Here is a 17,653-nt window from a genome sequence, read left to right on the forward strand (position 1 = left end):
GCCTTGATGTACTCTCTCCTGAATCTAATGGACAGTCGGGATATTCATGGGAGGTTATAGATTGTCTTTCTACTCTACGAAAGCTCTGTTAATAAATAGCAATTCTGGGTGAAATATGGTAAAACTGCGCGACCAGCGGGGGATGTGCTGCTGTGATGGTAACAGAGGTTTTGTGTATGGGGGAGGTAAAGGAGGTACCATCACGATCAACATGCCCTGTGTCATTGAGTCCAAAAACTTTTAGCAATGTAAAAAAAAGCAAAACATATAATGTGGGTTAGGTTTTGTTAAAATAGGATACAGGTTTCGCTAAATGTAATCCCAGCTTACGATTTGCCTTGCCTTTTCAGCTCTGCCATCTGTACTATGCTCCAGTTATTCAGATGAAGGTATGTTAAAGTTATGGATTGCTGGGCCAAGGGCCAGGGGTCAGCTTGTTAATCGGTTTAGCTAAAATCCATATACAAAGATTTCAAGCAGTTGGAGTGTATCTAGGTCCAGGTCCCTTCCCTACAAGTAAAAACATTGACCTGGTTGATTGCTCAGTGTTAATCTTTGCACATTGATTGGGAAATTGAAGTGTTAGAATATGTCAAAGTCATTCTCCTAAAATACAAGTATAACAGCTTAGAACTGAAGGAATAGTGATAGAATCACAGAGAACACAAGAGATGGAGCTTAGATGTAAAGGAGGTCCAAAATGATCAGAGACACAACCTCCTAAGAAAACAATTGATGAAGCAAAGATGGTGTTTGGAGACCACAGTCAGACAAATGGGTTCTAAGGTTAAAAGTGGAATCAAATGGTCCAAGTGAGATCACAGGCAGAGCTAGAAAATAAATGAATATGGAGGATAGGGGCCCAGAGAGGTCTTCGTATCCTCATTTATTATGTAAATAAGTGTTGTTGGGAGATTGGATGGACAGTGGACTATACATATGTCCCAGAATATGACCGTGAGATAGAGTGTAGACTCTTAGGTTCTATCTGATCAGAACCAGAACTAGGAGCAGCAGCGGAGCTAAGAGCTTCATTTTTGCTGAGGGGATTCCAACCGTTATCTACTCTACATTATTAACGAGGGCTCCAGTGGAAGAGTACAAACAGGTCTTTTATTTCCGACAATGTGATACAGAATGTGGACTAGTAATTAAGGTTCCTATAAACACACACCATATATTCTGCAGATTTACGTATTCCTAAACTAACAACTTGTATTATATTTACAGAGAAGAATTCAGAATCTTCATATGAGAAGTCATATTCTTCTGGTAGGTTATAATTTATGAGAATGGGTTAATATACATGACGGGTACCGTGGGAGTCTCTACTGCAATCCATATGAAACATTCAATCTGGCCTTATACCAAACTTGTTTACATTCCATTCTAAGGCACAATCTTAGGGACCCTTTATTCACAGCTTCCTATGCACATTATGCAATCCTATCATTGTATTCTGAGCATGGAGAGTGTGACCTGTAAATATGGGGAATCCACTGTCAGACTGAATGCCAGTAGGCGTTGTAGCGGGACACCTGGTAACCCGACCGGTTACCTCCGCTAGTTCCCTTCCTTCAGCTGATCAGGAACTCTTACAGGCTTCATGTGCTCTCAGGGCTGGACGGTCACTCAGGCCTGGAAGCTCTTTGTCCCCATTGCATCCCCTGTAAGCTGGAACAGCAGACACAGGGGTTAAATCTTCCTTCCATCCAGTAACCAGACGACACACAATTCTGGAGGTTAAAACACTGACCTCTCTTTATTTGGAACACACCCCTATAGGGGGTCTTCATTCAGGAAAGCACAATCCCAGGCAGGTTACAGATAGCCATCTACCACTCTGTGAGATACCAACAGTACACAGGGACACCTATTAAAACATATTCCATACAGAGGGGGTAACTTTTGGGGCTCAGCACTCCGGGAAGGGAAGGGGTTACAGGGTTGAAACATATATAGCTAGATAGCCCCGGGTCCCCACTAGGATCCATGCAAAAAGCAGGGCGATTGGATGTACAGAGCCCGAGAAATCATCATTGAAAGTCCAGGGCTCGTTGCTCTGTACATCCCCGAAATTAGTTCCCTAAAATTGCTTGGTTTAGCCTGACGAATTCAAACTTCACGCCTAAACCAAGCAACAACCAATCAGCTGAAAAAGCGCAAAACCAAATCTCGCCAATCAGCTCGCTCCAATAAGGCAAAAGGGCGCAAAACTCATTTACACAAATTCGCTCGGGGAAGAGAGGGATTTCGCCACTCAATCAGGAGAAAGGATGAGAAACCCCATTTGAATGGGTACTGATTCTCTGATTGGTCACCTGTGCCCCGCAGCGACCAATCAGCCCTCACTCATGCCGACTAACAGAGCCCCTGATGAACTGTGAACTGCCCCAGTTACCCTGCAATGTGTGTTACTGTCCTGACATCCCTGCAATGTGTTCTTCCTATCTTGACCCTGTGTTTCCTTGGTTGTGTTTGTAAAACTACCTGCTTTCCATTCGGGAGTACCACTCCCTCTTTTCAACTTCCGAATGGGGACCATAACAAAATAACATTTAGAATGTGGTTTTGGAACATTCGCACCTCATACTGAGGTGTCAAAACCGCAAGGGAAGCCTCAGCGCGTGCCTCTCCTGGGTGGCAGCCCGTTCATTAGACGAACGCCATCCAGGGGGAGCATTCGCGGATTGTTTCCCACCTTGTTAGGTTCTCGAACGAGGACCTCCCCGGTACCCATTGGAATGTACACCAATCAATTAGACCGATGGAAACTCACAACATAGTGTGAAACCGCAAGTGAAGTAATTAATGAGGGCTTCTCTGGGTGGCCGCTGTTCGTATAGATGGACGCCGGCCAGGGGAGAATTCATGTCCAAAAAGGAGATGCTTCCCTTGCATGGTTCCACACAGTGACCCCGCAAACAGTGGCTCTTCGTGGCGGTTACCGTTCGGGGACTCCCTGAAATTGGTGTGGACATCCTTTGGGGATAATGGCGGCTCTCTGCCACTGGGGGACAAAGAGGCGGGAAATTTCCTGTGCTATGAGCCACAGATACAGAGAATTCTGGGAAGAAGACCACAGGTAGGGGGAACTTCAGAGGGTCAAGAAAAGGGGAGAAGGACTCCCATATTGAGTGGGCATGCCGCTTCCACCGAGCTGCCCAGAACTGGGTGGACTTGAAACAGGCTAAGTCCCCCAAAATGGTGCTCCAGTTGTTCATGATGGAGCACTTCTATAATGGACTCACCACCGAAGCCCAGAAATGGGTGAGGGATAGGCAGCCCAAGACCCTCGCTGATGCTGCCAACTGGGCTGGAGAGTACGCTGACACCCGACTGTCCCATCGCCCATCTCTCCCACCCAGCTACCGACCAGCCCCAAGGCCTCCCTAGGCCTAACCCGGCTACAGCCCACCCGCCTCGGGGTCCCCAGGTTAGGTCTATAAACTCTTGAGTCCCGGGCCGAGACCAACCAGAACTGTTTCAGGTGCCACCAGCCTGGGAACTACCAGCAGAACTGTCCCCAACCGCATCCATGACCCCAGTTCATTACCCCAGTGGCTTCCCACCCGCAGCGAGCAGTAGCCCATTGCTACCAAGCTACTAGTCCGGAGTCCTCAATCTCCAGCAAGGCAACCTGGTCCTTCCTTCATGAGGCCAACCCCCTCCAAGCTGCCCACGATAACAGGGATCATCACTGGCAACCCGTCCAGCTTAATGGCCGCACCGTGCAGGGTCTGAGGGACACTGGAGCCACTCTGACTCTCGTCCACTCATCCCAGAGACCCAGAAGACTGGCGGGACCGGCACAGTCCAGGTAGCTGGAGGAGAACTGCCTTCCTACAGCCCAGGTCAACCTTAAATGGGGCGCAAGAACCAGAAGACCTCAGAGGTGCTCCTCGGCAATGATTTGGGCCACCTCACCTCCACCTATGCGCCCCTTCCAACTCCCAAAGAAGCCCGCCCCGTGGTGACCAAACAACAAGCCCACACCACCCAGGATGGCTCACACACTGAAGCTCAGGTAGGCATACCTAACTATTCCCAAACCCTAGTTTCATGTAGACGACCTCATAGGAAAAAAAACTAGAGGTTCCCCTGCCCCTAGGGCCCCTGTCACCTCCTGAACACACAGGCAAGACCCCTAACCCCCGCACCCAGGGAGTCTTCCCCTACCCAGAACCCTGTACCATGGGATACCCTGGCCGAGTTCGAGAGGGAAGTAAGAAGAAACCCCATGCTCCAAGATTATAGGGAATTGGCAGCCTCTGGGCAGGTGGGGAAACATGGGGAATGGTTCACCTGGGATCAGGGGTTATTGTACTGCATAGCGGAGATCAGGAAGCCAGGGACAGTTCCTACCACCATCAAACAGTCTGTGCCTCCCAGGAAATATCGTCAAGAGCTACTGAAGATAGCTCACGATATTCCCCTGGCCGGCATTTGGGAACGAGCCATATGAAGAATCGCCTCATCAAAAGCTTTTTCTGGCCGGGCATCTCCAAGGATCTGGGGCAGTACTGCCAGACCTGTAATGTCTGCTAGAGGGTAGGGAAGAGAGGCGACCAGCACAAGGCCAAGCTCCATCCCCTACCGGTCATTGAGGATCCTTGCGGCAGGGTAGCAGTCGATATCATAGGTCCCATGGCCAAGCCTAGTCCCTCCGGTAAGAGGTACATTCTGACAGCTGTGAACTATGCCACTCGTTACCCTGAGGCAGTCGCCCCGAGCAACATTCAGGCAGAGATTGTGGCCGAAGCCTTGATGCGTGTTTTCTCCTGCATGGGTTTTCCCCGGGAGTTTCTCGGATGAGGGCACTGCCGAGATAACCAACCAGCTGTGGAGGTTAAATCCATCTGAAGCTCCCCCTACCACCCTCAGACCAATGGCTTGTGCGAGCGCTTCAATGGTACATTGCAACAGATGCTCCGTACCTTTGCAGAGACCCGCAAGGATTGGGAAAGATTCCTGCCGCATCTCCTATTCTCACATCAGGAGGTGCCCCAGGAATCAACAGGCTTCCCCCTGTCTGCAAATTTAGAGGACCCCTAGGGACCTGGTAAGGGAGCACTGGGAGGGAGCTGGGGAACAGGAAGGGACCCTCATCGTCCCAAATGTGCTTGAGTTTAGGGACTGTCTGGAGGAGATCACCTACCTGGTGGGGGAGAACCTACAGGCAGCCCAGGGGTGCCAGCGCATGTGGTATGATAGGGGAGCCAGGAGCCGTAGCAGAAAGTTTTGGTTTTAAAGGCTGCCTGTCTGTTCAGTTATTAATAGCGGAGGTAACCAGCCGGGTTACCCAGGGTCCACTACAATTGGCTACTTGGCCTTCTATAATGAGCCTCCCACAGCAGAACTCCTGACCAAGTTCATCTCTGAGCCTTCGTCCGACGCCTGTTGCATGTTAACATGCTGTAGCCCTACCACAAGCGGACCAAAGAAGTGGCTGCCATATGCGCCCCAGCCTTGGAAGGTTACGAAAACCTTTCCCTGCCCGACCTCCTGGAGGAAGGAGCTCAGGCAGGGTCCATAGAGAAGGTCCATTTATGAGACCGGCTAACCCCAGAGGAACGCAGCCAGGCGCAGCGGATGCTGGTGGCCAAGCGGGAGACATTCTCCAATCTCCCAGGGGTGACCACTCTGGCCACCCACATGGTGGAAACCCCAGAACAGCAGCCCATGCAGAAAAGCCTGTACCGAATCCCAGAGGCAGTACGGGAGAACATAAGAAGGGAAATCCAGGAGATGCTCCACCTAGGGGTCATCGAACCGTCCAAGAGCCCTTGGGCTTCCCCGGTAGTGCTGGTCCCCAAGCGAGACTGGACAACCCAGCTCAATGACAAGACGGTCTCCGTCGCATTGACGAGCTGTTTAACAAAATGCAAAGAAAAAAGCAGTACAATCCGTGGCGCTAAGAAAAAGCAGCTAGAACACACTTAATGGGAATAATCACAAAATCCCACAACAAGAAGGGAATACAAACAACAAAAGTAGTGTGCAGCGCAAATACGTGATACCACAAATAAAATGCAATACATGCACTGTGGAGGTGTATATACCCAGTAGAAAACACACAAATATACCCCAAGTATAAACAGGATCAGATGGTAACCAGAAATCAAATGCTGGAAAGTTCAGTAATACATCCCATTTCTGAGAGCCTGTTTCGGGTAATAGCGTTCATAGAAGATGATCCAAAGGGTATTCCTCTGTATGAAGCTTGTTCCTCGAAGTAAATGAATCAGAACAGGCACACAAATTAAAAGGCAAAGTATTCACATTTATTTGTAAAAAAAATATATAAAAGTCTTACATAAAAGTTGTAGAAATGCCGTTTGTGGCGGAACCCACCCCGCCACTGAGCATTGGAAGGGCCTGGCTGCCTGCCTCTTACCCGCTGACTATGGCCCCTGGAAAACTGGTACACTTAAAGATTTATATTTGGGCATATTGTACTGTATCTTGCTGCTACTGGCCCTTTTAACAGCATCTATGGACACATTGGGACTTTTGGGACTACTGTCCCTTTAAGACTGTGAAGCATATTCTAGTGTACAGCCTGTAATATTATATATGTATTTATATATGTGTTAAGTTTAACCTGGGTGATTATGGTGTCTGCCAGAGTACTTGGAGTCCTCAGGAAGCACTAGGAGCATCCATTAACGGAGGTACTCAGTCGGGGTGCCAGGTGATCCGTTACATTGGTGGCAGCGGTGGGATGGCGTCCTGGTGTGAGAGGAACAACACCCTGGAGACACAGGAATTATTATGGAGTGGCATAGAACCAGCGAGTCCCTGGACAGTGCTCCAGGTGGAAGAGGAGTTTAACCGGAGGTTACAGAACCTCTTGGCGCCACTGGTAAAGCCAATAGTAGAGGCAACCAGGTTGGACTGCAGTGAGAGCGCCCGACAAGAGATGTGGGAAGAAACCCTAGAGGGTGTCCAGCGTTGGTGAGGTGAGCGTCTCCCCAGCAAGGAGCAGCGATTACAAGCCAGAGTGGCCCTACGGATACCTATGCTGGGAGAACAGGCTCAGGAGGAATGGGTGATGCAACTTGATTCACTGGCATGGAGAGAACTGGGTCTCGAGGACGAATACCAAGCGCTACGTTGGTACGCGGTTCAGCGGGTGCCTGGAATGGCCAAATTTGGCAAACCCGAGGGCGAGGATTATAATGGCCCTGGCTTATTATGGGGGACATTTGCAGAACCAGAATTTGGGAGTGCGGCAGAGTCACGGCTTTGGGACATATTTGACTACAGAGAAGCCGTGCTGGATCTCCCTATGGCCGAGGACCTAAGGCTAGACTTGACTGAACTGGCTGTCCAGGAATGGGAGCTGGAGCAGGATTAACAACACCTGTTCAGCGCCAGTCAGTTACCATATGCCCCACAAGTACCACCAGAGCAGTGGGAGATCGAACAGAATTATGCGGATTTATATGATCCAGTGACACCGCCTGTCTCTAACCTGATGGGGCTTCTGGACTGTACACCATTGGGAGCGGTGAGTTTTGTTCCCCCTCCCCAACAACTAAGCCCGCCAGTAGGAGACCTGCATTTAGTACCCCCTACTGCCCAACCAGCCCCAGAAATGGGGGACCTTATCGACTGGTCCTGGGAAGACCCACAGATGGCAGGTGGAGATGGGACCGTGGTCTCTCTGCCGGCCCTACAGGGAGGCTGGGCAGTTGGCCCAGGTCCCCAGCGGCAGTGTGTAGTACAGGGGGCTGAAGGTGCCATCCTTGCTCCCCAGCGGCAGCCTAACACACCAAGGGGAGACAGTAAGCCCCACACCAGCACAGATGGGACCGTGGTCTCTGTGCCCAAGCTACAGGGAGCTGAAGGAGATGTCCTTGCTCCCCAGCGGCAGTCTACGGTTCAGGGAGAGGAGGTTGTTATTCCCTCTCCCCAGCGGCAGCACAGCTCACCAAGGGGAGACCGTAAGCCCCTCACCAGTATAGATGGGACCGTGGTCTCTGTGCCCAAGTTACAGGGAGCTGAAGGAGACGTCCTTGCTCCCCAGCGGCAGTCTACGGTTCAGGGAGAGGAGGTTGTTATTCCCTCTCCCCAGCGGCAGCACAGCTCACCAAGGGGAGGCAGTAAGCCCCACGACCATGCAGATGGGACCGTAGTCTCTGCACCTACACCACTGGGGATAGGGACAGTAGATCCTGGTCCCCAACAGCCAGACAAAATATCGGAAGGGGAGACAGTCGTTGTTCCCCAACCACAGCTGGGTTCAACCAGGGGAAAGGACACCCCGGTTACTTTTTCCTCAAGCCTTGAACCTACAACTGGACACAAGTGGCAGGGGCCCATCTGGACAACTAACCCCTGTGAGGACAGCCAGCCGACTATCAGAGCCCCAGACCGACTGGAGGTCTGGAGTCTGGATAGTCTAAATGGGAAAGGGGAGAAATGTGGCGGAACCCACCCCGCCACTGAGCATTGGAAGGGCCTGGCTGCCTGCCTCTTACCCGCTGACTATGGCCCCTGGAAAACTGGTACACTTAAAGATTTATATTTGGGCATATTGTACTGTATCTTGCTGCTACTGGCCCTTTTAACAGCATCTATGGACACATTGGGACTTTTGGGACTACTGTCCCTTTAAGACTGTGAAGCATATTCTAGTGTACAGCCTGTAATATTATATATGTATTTATATATGTGTTAAGTTTAACCTGGGTGATTATGGTGTCTGCCAGAGTACTTGGAGTCCTCAGGAAGCACTAGGAGCATCCATTAACGGAGGTACTCAGTCGGGGTGCCAGGTGATCCGTTACACCGTTCATAGGTAGATATCATCTATCTATGAACGGCATTACTACAACTTTTACGTAAGACTTTTATATATTTTTTTTTTACAAATAAATGTGAATACCCTCAAGTTCCAAGCCCTCAAGAGTATCCTAATCCCAGGAAATGTTCTCTCGTCCACACAGATGCCTCTATGTTCGTATTGGGAGCCATACAGAGCCAGTTTAGGGATGATGGCGGAGAACACCCTGTAGCTTAACTCAGCAAGAAGCTATTACCATGGGAGGTGAGCTATGCCGCCATGGAAAAGGAATACCTGGCGGTGGTGTGGGCCCCTCAAAAAGCTACATTTTATTTGTGTCGACAACAATTTACCCTGCCCACAGATCACAACCCGTTGGTATAGCTGAACCGGGTCTCTGGGAACAATGCCAGGCTGTTACGGTGTATGACTTTTGTGACGAGACCAATCTCGCCACATTGCATTGGAGGAGCCTGGTTGCCCACCTGTTGCCTCTGGACTATGGCCCCATGTTAAAAAGCTTGATTTTCCCCTGCAAAGACACAAAAGCCGGGTCATTCGGTGCTTGCCCTGTTTGAGCGGTGATACCCCAGATAGCTATGCCATGGAGCCCATTCGTATAATGAAAGACTATGGGAAAGACTTTGGCTCCATGGTAATTGAACTGTATGTGTGATTTGAGCGCCATTCAGTAATAATGTGCGCTCAGATCTGAGCTATCTGGGGATTACTTCCCAATTATCTCCAGGATAGAAGACTCTGTGGAACTGGTTTTGGGCAGAAAAGCCATGCTTCATTTGGTCACAAAGGACTTCGATCTATCTTTTGAACCACTGGACCAATTTGTATGATTTTGACGTATGTTTGTATTTGGAGTATGCTGATTGTGAATGTGAATTTTATGCATACTTTTTAAGTTGTGAATAATGTGGAAAAACTGTATTTCTCTGCTTGTGATAATTACATTACCCATTGTGTAAGGTAATTGTATCACAGGCAGAGGGGAGGATTTTGTGTGGGAGTGTCTGAGTGTATTGTACATGTTTATTGGTTGTTTTCCAAAACCCTGTGGGTGGCACTGCTTGACCCTCAACACGGAGCTTTGTCTCGTTCTTGGGGGGATTTACTGTATGCTGTTCCAGTTTGACTGCTAGGAGTGTAAACCTATGTGCATGGTTTTTCCTATTCGGCTGTTTACAGCATTCGTATGGTTCCGGTTCAGCTGTTTACGGCATTCACATGCTTCTCCGGTTTGTGGATTGGTGTCTACAGTAGCTGTGCCTGTGTCTCTAGAAGGGACGATCTACTAAACGGCGGTTTAACCCTTTTATGCCTGGGGATGCCGTTACAACTTTACCATCCACTACAGACCAGGAAAACGCAGTGATTATAGCTCAGTTAGGATTCAGTGTGTATACCGATTCAGGATACGAATGCATCCCCCTGTTGGCATTCGGTTATACGAACCGGCGGCCACCCAGGGGAAGCACATGCCACTTCTTTCCCTTGCGGTTTGCAGTTTTCACACCTCGTTATGAGGTTTGAACGTTCTAAATAGACATTCTAAATGAGGTGTCGGGTGATCCTCATTAGGGAGTCGAACAGAACCTGAGCGTATGGGCTCTCCCGAATGGGGAGCAGGTAAAACACACAAATACAACACAATTACATATAGATACATGGGAAAACCAAGAGTACAAGGGAAAATCGTGAGAATAAACATTGGGAACACAAAATACAAGGTCAAAACATGTGAATATTCCGTGAGCATGGCACTTAGTTGCGGTGGCTCGTTGCAGGCGTGCTTTCAGTATACTTTAATAACGAGGAATTTATTTCTGTAGGCAAGAAATGTCTGTTCACGTTTACCACGACATTGACACCCATGTGATTTGTACGGGTTTTTGTGACATTTAACACAGTGAATTCACAGCTCACTCACCTGAGTTCACGTGCTGCTCTTTTGTTCTAGTACCAGTCCTTTATAAATTCGGACCTGCTGTTAAAGACCACATGACCCCCGTTGAAGATGATGGCACAAGTGGCAAAATTCAAATGAGACATTCCTTCAAATACTTTGGCGAAATTTACAGAGACCTCTTTGTAAGTATGGTGTGTTCTAGTACAGAAATGCAATATAATAAATGGGCATGTCACCTGGGTTGTGATGGAACAATATCCTCTGCTGCAGGTTCTATCACAGATGTGCCCAACAGCTAGTTTTAGCGAGCTGTCTATCAGCCACCTCAGTTTGCTGCTTGGAAATAGCATTTTGACGATTGCATTACAACAAAAACAAGCTGGACTATGTCCATTGTCCATATAGAAGAATTTACAAAAAGTATTGACTGTTTACCTTTTAGTAAATCTATACCCTTCACCATTGTGTCTCCAGGTCAATAACAACGGAGCCATTTCTTTTGATGCCGAAGTCACCAAGTACACCCCAGATCCTTTTCCCATCGAGGATATCTGTATCATCACGCCATACTGGGCAGATTCGGACAATGAAATAGAAGGAAAAGTCTTTTACTCAGAGCGCACAGATTCTGAAACTTTGGAGAGGATAGAAAAAGATATGGCTCATTACTTCCCTAATTTATACTTCAAACCAGTTTGGAGCTTTGTTGCAACTTGGTACAAAATGGCTTACTATGGATCAGAATCTGATAAGGTACGAAATAATGCAATATTTGATGTTTTGAAAGGTTTACATCAAAATACTGAATGCTTTAGTCCTACAATGAAAACACGGAAAACAAACACTAGCGCAATATTGTCTGAATACAAAACTAAAAGTAAATAGAATTTTCACACACAAGTGAAGAGCCAGTGTATGTTGGCTCAAACTGTGCGCGTTGTGGGATTATTCAGGATCCCACTCCCTCTTCTGTATGTTGTGGTAGTAAACAATCACTGGTAGTAGTCAGCACTCCAGTGACTTTTCAAAGTGTTTTATTTGCCAAAGTCTGCATAAGAGTAAAACCAATAAATAGAATAAAAAAGTCCTTATAGTATGTGTGTTATAGTATGTGTGTTATAGTATGTGTGTTATAGTATGTGTGTTATAGTGTGTGTGTTATAGTATGTGTGTTATAGTATGTGTGTTATAGTATGTGTGTTATAGTGTGTGTGTTATAGTATGTGTGTTACAGTATGTGTGTTATAGTATGTGTGTTATAGTATGTGTGTTATAGTGTGTGTGTTATAGTATGTGTGTTATAGTATGTGTGTTATAGTATGTGTGTTATAGTGTGTGTGTTATAGTATGTGTGTTATAGTGTGTGTGTTATAGTATGTGTGTTATAGTATGTGTGTTATAGTATGTGTGTTATAGTATGTGTGTTATAGTATGTGTGTTATAGTGTGTGTGTTACAGTATGTGTGTTATAGTATGTGTGTTATAGTATGTGTGTTACAGTGTGTGTGTTATAGTATGTGTGTTACAGTGTGTGTGTTACAGTGTGTGTGTTATAGTGTGTGTGTTATAGTATGTGTGTTACAGTATGTGTGTTACAGTATGTGTGTTATAGTATGTGTGTTACAGTATGTGTGTTACAGTATGTGTGTTACAGTATGTGTGTTATAGTATGTGTGTTACAGTATGCGTGTTATAGTATGTGTGTTATAGTATTCGTGTTACAGTATGTGTGTTACAGTATGTGTGTTACAGTATGTGTGTTACAGTATGTGTGTTACAGTATGCGTGTTATAGTATGTGTGTTACAGTATGTGTGTTACAGTATGTGTGTTACAGTATGTGTGTTACAGTATTCGTGTTATAGTATGTGTGTTATTGTGTGTGTGTTATAGTATGTGTGTTACAGTGTGTGTGTTATAGTATGTGTGTTATTGTGTGTGTGTTATAGTATGTGTGTTACAGTATGTGTGTTACAGTATGTGTGTTACAGTATGTGTGTTATTGTGTGTGTGTTATAGTATGTGTGTTATTGTGTGTGTGTTATAGTGTGTGTGTTATAGTGTGTGTTATAGTATGTGTGTTATAGTGTGTGTGTTATAGTATGTGTGTTATAATATGTGTGTTATAGTGTGTGTGTTATAGTGTGTGTGTTACAGTATGTGTGTTACAGTATGCGTGTTATAGTATGCGTGTTATAGTGTGTGTGTTATAGTATGTGTGTTATGGTATGTGTGTTATAGTGTGTGTGTTACAGTATGTGTGTTATAGTATGTGTGTTATAGTATGTGTGTTACAGTGTGTGTGTTATAGTATGTGTGTTACAGTGTGTGTGTTACAGTGTGTGTGTTATAGTGTGTGTGTTATAGTATGTGTGTTACAGTATGTGTGTTACAGTATGTGTGTTATAGTATGTGTGTTACAGTATGTGTGTTACAGTATGTGTGTTACAGTATGTGTGTTATAGTATGTGTGTTACAGTATGCGTGTTATAGTATGTGTGTTACAGTATGTGTGTTACAGTATGTGTGTTACAGTATGCGTGTTATAGTATGTGTGTTATAGTATTCGTGTTACAGTATGTGTGTTACAGTATGTGTGTTACAGTATGTGTGTTACAGTATGTGTGTTATAGTATGTGTGTTATAGTATGTGTGTTACAGTATGCGTGTTATAGTATGTGTGTTACAGTATGTGTGTTACAGTATGTGTGTTACAGTATGTGTGTTATAGTATGTGTGTTACAGTATTCGTGTTATAGTATGTGTGTTATTGTGTGTGTGTTATAGTATGTGTGTTACAGTGTGTGTGTTATAGTATGTGTGTTACAGTATGTGTGTTACAGTATGTGTGTTATTGTGTGTGTGTTATAGTATGTGTGTTATAGTATGTGTGTTATAGTATGTGTGTTATAGTATGTGTGTTATAGTGTGTGTGTTACAGTATGTGTGTTATAGTATGTGTGTTATAGTATGTGTGTTACAGTGTGTGTGTTACAGTGTGTGTGTTATAGTGTGTGTGTTATAGTATGTGTGTTACAGTATGTGTGTTACAGTATGTGTGTTATAGTATGTGTGTTATAGTATGTGTGTTACAGTGTGTGTGTTATAGTATTCGTGTTACAGTATGTGTGTTACAGTATGTGTGTTACAGTATGTGTGTTATAGTATGTGTGTTATAGTATGTGTGTTACAGTATGCGTGTTATAGTATGTGTGTTACAGTATGTGTGTTACAGTATGTGTGTTACAGTATGTGTGTTATAGTATGTGTGTTACAGTATTCGTGTTATAGTATGTGTGTTATTGTGTGTGTGTTATAGTATGTGTGTTACAGTGTGTGTGTTACAGTATGCGTGTTATAGTATGCGTGTTATAGTGTGTGTGTTATAGTATGTGTGTTATGGTATGTGTGTTATAGTGTGTGTGTTACAGTATGTGTGTTATAGTATGTGTGTTATAGTATGTGTGTTACAGTGTGTGTGTTATAGTATGTGTGTTACAGTGTGTGTGTTACAGTGTGTGTGTTATAGTATGTGTGTTACAGTATGTGTGTTACAGTATGTGTGTTACAGTATGTGTGTTACAGTATGTGTGTTACAGTATGTGTGTTATAGTATGTGTGTTACAGTATGCGTGTTATAGTATGTGTGTTACAGTATGTGTGTTATAGTATTCGTGTTACAGTATGTGTGTTACAGTATGTGTGTTACAGTATGTGTGTTACAGTATGTGTGTTATAGTATGTGTGTTATAGTATGTGTGTTACAGTATGCATGTTATAGTATGTGTGTTACAGTATGTGTGTTACAGTATGTGTGTTACAGTATGTGTGTTACAGTATTCGTGTTATAGTATGTGTGTTATTGTGTGTGTGTTATAGTATGTGTGTTACAGTGTGTGTGTTACAGTATGTGTGTTATTGTGTGTGTGTTATAGTATGTGTGTTACAGTATGTGTGTTACAGTATGTGTGTTACAGTATGTGTGTTATTGTGTGTGTGTTATAGTATGTGTGTTATTGTGTGTGTGTTATAGTGTGTGTGTTATAGTGTGTGTTATAGTATGTGTGTTATAGTGTGTGTGTTATAGTATGTGTGTTATAGTATGTGTGTTATAGTGTGTGTGTTACAGTATGTGTGTTACAGTATGCGTGTTATAGTATGCGTGTTATAGTGTGCGTGTTATAGTATGTGTGTTATGGTATGTGTGTTATAGTGTGTGTGTTACAGTATGTGTGTTACAGTATGTGTGTTATAGTATTCGTGTTATAGTATGTGTGTTATTGTGTGTGTGTTATAGTATGTGTGTTACAGTGTGTGTGTTATAGTATGTGTGTTACAGTGTGTGTGTTATAGTATGTGTGTTATTGTGTGTGTGTTATAGTATGTGTGTTACAGTATGTGTGTTACAGTATGTGTGTTACAGTATGTGTGTTATTGTGTGTGTGTTATAGTATGTGTGTTATTGTGTGTGTGTTATAGTGTGTGTGTTATAGTGTGTGTTATAGTATGTGTGTTATAGTGTGTGTGTTATATTATGTGTGTTATAGTATGTGTGTTATAGTGTGTGTGTTACAGTATGTGTGTTACAGTATGCGTGTTACAGTATGCGTGTTATAGTATGCGTGTTATAGTGTGTGTGTTATAGTATGTGTGTTATGGTATGTGTGTTATAGTGTGTGTGTTACAGTATGTGTGTTACAGTATGCGTGTTATAGTATGTGTGTTACAGTATGCGTGTTACAGTATGCGTGTTATAGTATTCGTGTTATAGTATGCGTGTTATAGTGTGTGTGTTATAGTGTGTGTGTTACAGTATGTGTGTTACAGTATGTGTGTTACAGTGTGTGTGTTACAGTGTGTGTGTTACAGTATGTGTGTTATAGTGTGTGTGTTACAGTATGTGTGTGTTATAGTACGTGTGTTATAGTATGTGTGTTATAGTGTGTGTGTTATAGTGTGTGTGTTATAGTATGTGTGTTATAGTACGTGTGTTATAGTACGTGTGTTATAGTACGTGTGTTATAGTACGTGTGTTATAGTATGTGTGTTATAGTATGTGTGTTATAGTATGTGTGTTATAGTGTGTGTGTTATAGTGTGTGTGTTATAGTGTGTGTGTTACAGTGTGTGTTACAGTATGTGTGTTACAGTATGTGTGTTATAGTATGTGTGTTATAGTGTGTGTGTTATAGTATGTGTGTTATAGTATGTGTGTTATAGTATGTGTGTTATAGTGTGTGTGTTATAGTGTGTGTGTTACAGTGTGTGTGTTACAGTATGTGTGTTACAGTATGTGTGTTATAGTGTGTGTGTTATAGTATGTGTGTTATAGTATGTGTGTTATAGTGTGTGTGTTATAGTGTGTGTGTTACAGTGTGTGTGTTACAGTATGTGTGTTACAGTATGTGTGTTATAGTATGTGTGTTATAGTATGTGTGTTATAGTATGTGTGTTATAGTGTGTGTGTTACAGTATGTGTGTTATAGTATGTGTGTTATAGTGTGTGTGTTATAGTATGTGTGTTATAGTATGTGTGTTACAGTATGTGTGTTACAGTATGTGTGTTACAGTATGTGTGTTATAGTGTGTGTGTTATAGTGTGTGTGTTATAGTATGTGTGTTATAGTATGTGTGTTATAGTATGTGTGTTACAGTATGTGTGTTACAGTATGTGTGTTATAGTATGTGTGTTATAGTATGTGTTTTATAGTATGTGTGTTATAGTATGTGTGTTATAGTATGTGTTTTATAGTATGTGTGTTATAGTATGTGTGTTATAGTGTGTGTGTTATAGTGTGTGTGTTATAGTATGTGTGTTATAGTATGTGTGTTATAGTATGTGTGTTACAGTATGTGTGTTACAGTATGTGTGTTATAGTGTGTGTGTTATAGTATGTGTTTTATAGTATGTGTGTTATAGTATGTGTGTTATAGTATGTGTGTTACAGTATGTGTTTTATAGTGTGTGTGTTATAGTATGTGTGTTATAGTATGTGTGTTATAGTATGTGTGTTATAGTATGTGTGTTACAGTATGTGTTTTATAGTATGTGTGTTATAGTATGTGTGTTATAGTATGTGTGTTATAGTGTGTGTGTTATAGTATGTGTGTTATTGTGCTAGTGCTGGTTTTCCTGGTTTTAATTGTAGGACTACATTCCTTAAATACTAAAAGCATTCAGAACTATATGTAAGAAACTCTGCCCGGTTTAGATTTGCATTGTGTATTTGTTGGTGTGGGTGTTAGAGTATCAGTTATCGTTTATTGGACCCAATGGGACTTTACATCAAAATACTGTCTGGAAAGACATACAAATCCACTCTGCCTGTTCTGCATCGAGTGGGCAGACACACTGCCACACAGTAATGTTACCACATTAGGAGCACTCAATAAAACAAACAAAATCAATGGCGGGATATTTCAGAAGGAGCAGAGACAGCATGAAAGCTGATAGGGGACAAAATGTGAGATGAGTGGGACAAGGTGTGACATGAGTGGGACAAGGTGTGACATGAGTGGGACAAGGTGTGACATGATTAGGACAAGGTGTGACATGAGTGGGACAAGGTGTGACATGAGTGGGACAAGGTGTGACATGATTGGGACAAGGTGTGACATGATTAGGACAAGGTGTGACATGATTAGGACATGGTGTGACATGATTAGGACAAGGTGTGAGATGATTAGGACAAGGTGTGACATGAGTGGGACAAGGTGTGACATGAGTGGGACAAGGTGTGACATGATTAGGACAAGGTGTGACATGATTAGGACAAGGTGTGACATGAGTGGGACAAGGTGTGACATGAGTGGGACAAGGTGTGACATGATTAGGACAAGGTGTGACATGATTAGGACAAGGTGTGACATGAGTGGGACAAGGTGTGACATGAGTGGGACAAGGTGTGACATGATTAGGACAAGGTGTGACATGATTAGGACA

At 44.0% G+C, this 17,653-nt stretch overlaps 1 protein-coding gene and 1 long non-coding RNA gene across 2 annotated transcripts in view; both read left to right on the top strand.

Moving 5' to 3' along the window:
- The window catches only part of LOC134577602 (uncharacterized), a 9,639-nt gene extending 9,250 nt beyond the window's left edge, over positions 1-389 (top strand). The window contains exon 3 of the long non-coding RNA XR_010086046.1: positions 351-389. This is a non-coding gene — a long non-coding RNA (uncharacterized LOC134577602). The remainder of the gene's footprint in view (positions 1-350) is intronic.
- Positions 390-1,180: 791 nt separating this feature from the next.
- The window catches only part of LOC134577442 (alpha-tectorin-like), a 60,162-nt gene continuing 43,689 nt past the window's right edge, over positions 1,181-17,653 (top strand). The window contains exons 1-3 of the mRNA XM_063436174.1: positions 1,181-1,272; positions 10,764-10,894; positions 11,187-11,465. Of these exons, the coding sequence (XP_063292244.1) occupies positions 10,805-10,894; positions 11,187-11,465 (369 nt within the window). The 5' untranslated portion in view covers positions 1,181-1,272; positions 10,764-10,804. The remainder of the gene's footprint in view (positions 1,273-10,763; positions 10,895-11,186; positions 11,466-17,653) is intronic.

Source organism: Pelobates fuscus, chromosome 11 (genome assembly GCF_036172605.1).
Source record: "Pelobates fuscus isolate aPelFus1 chromosome 11, aPelFus1.pri, whole genome shotgun sequence".
In the NCBI taxonomy this organism is placed as follows: domain Eukaryota; kingdom Metazoa; phylum Chordata; class Amphibia; order Anura; family Pelobatidae; genus Pelobates; species Pelobates fuscus.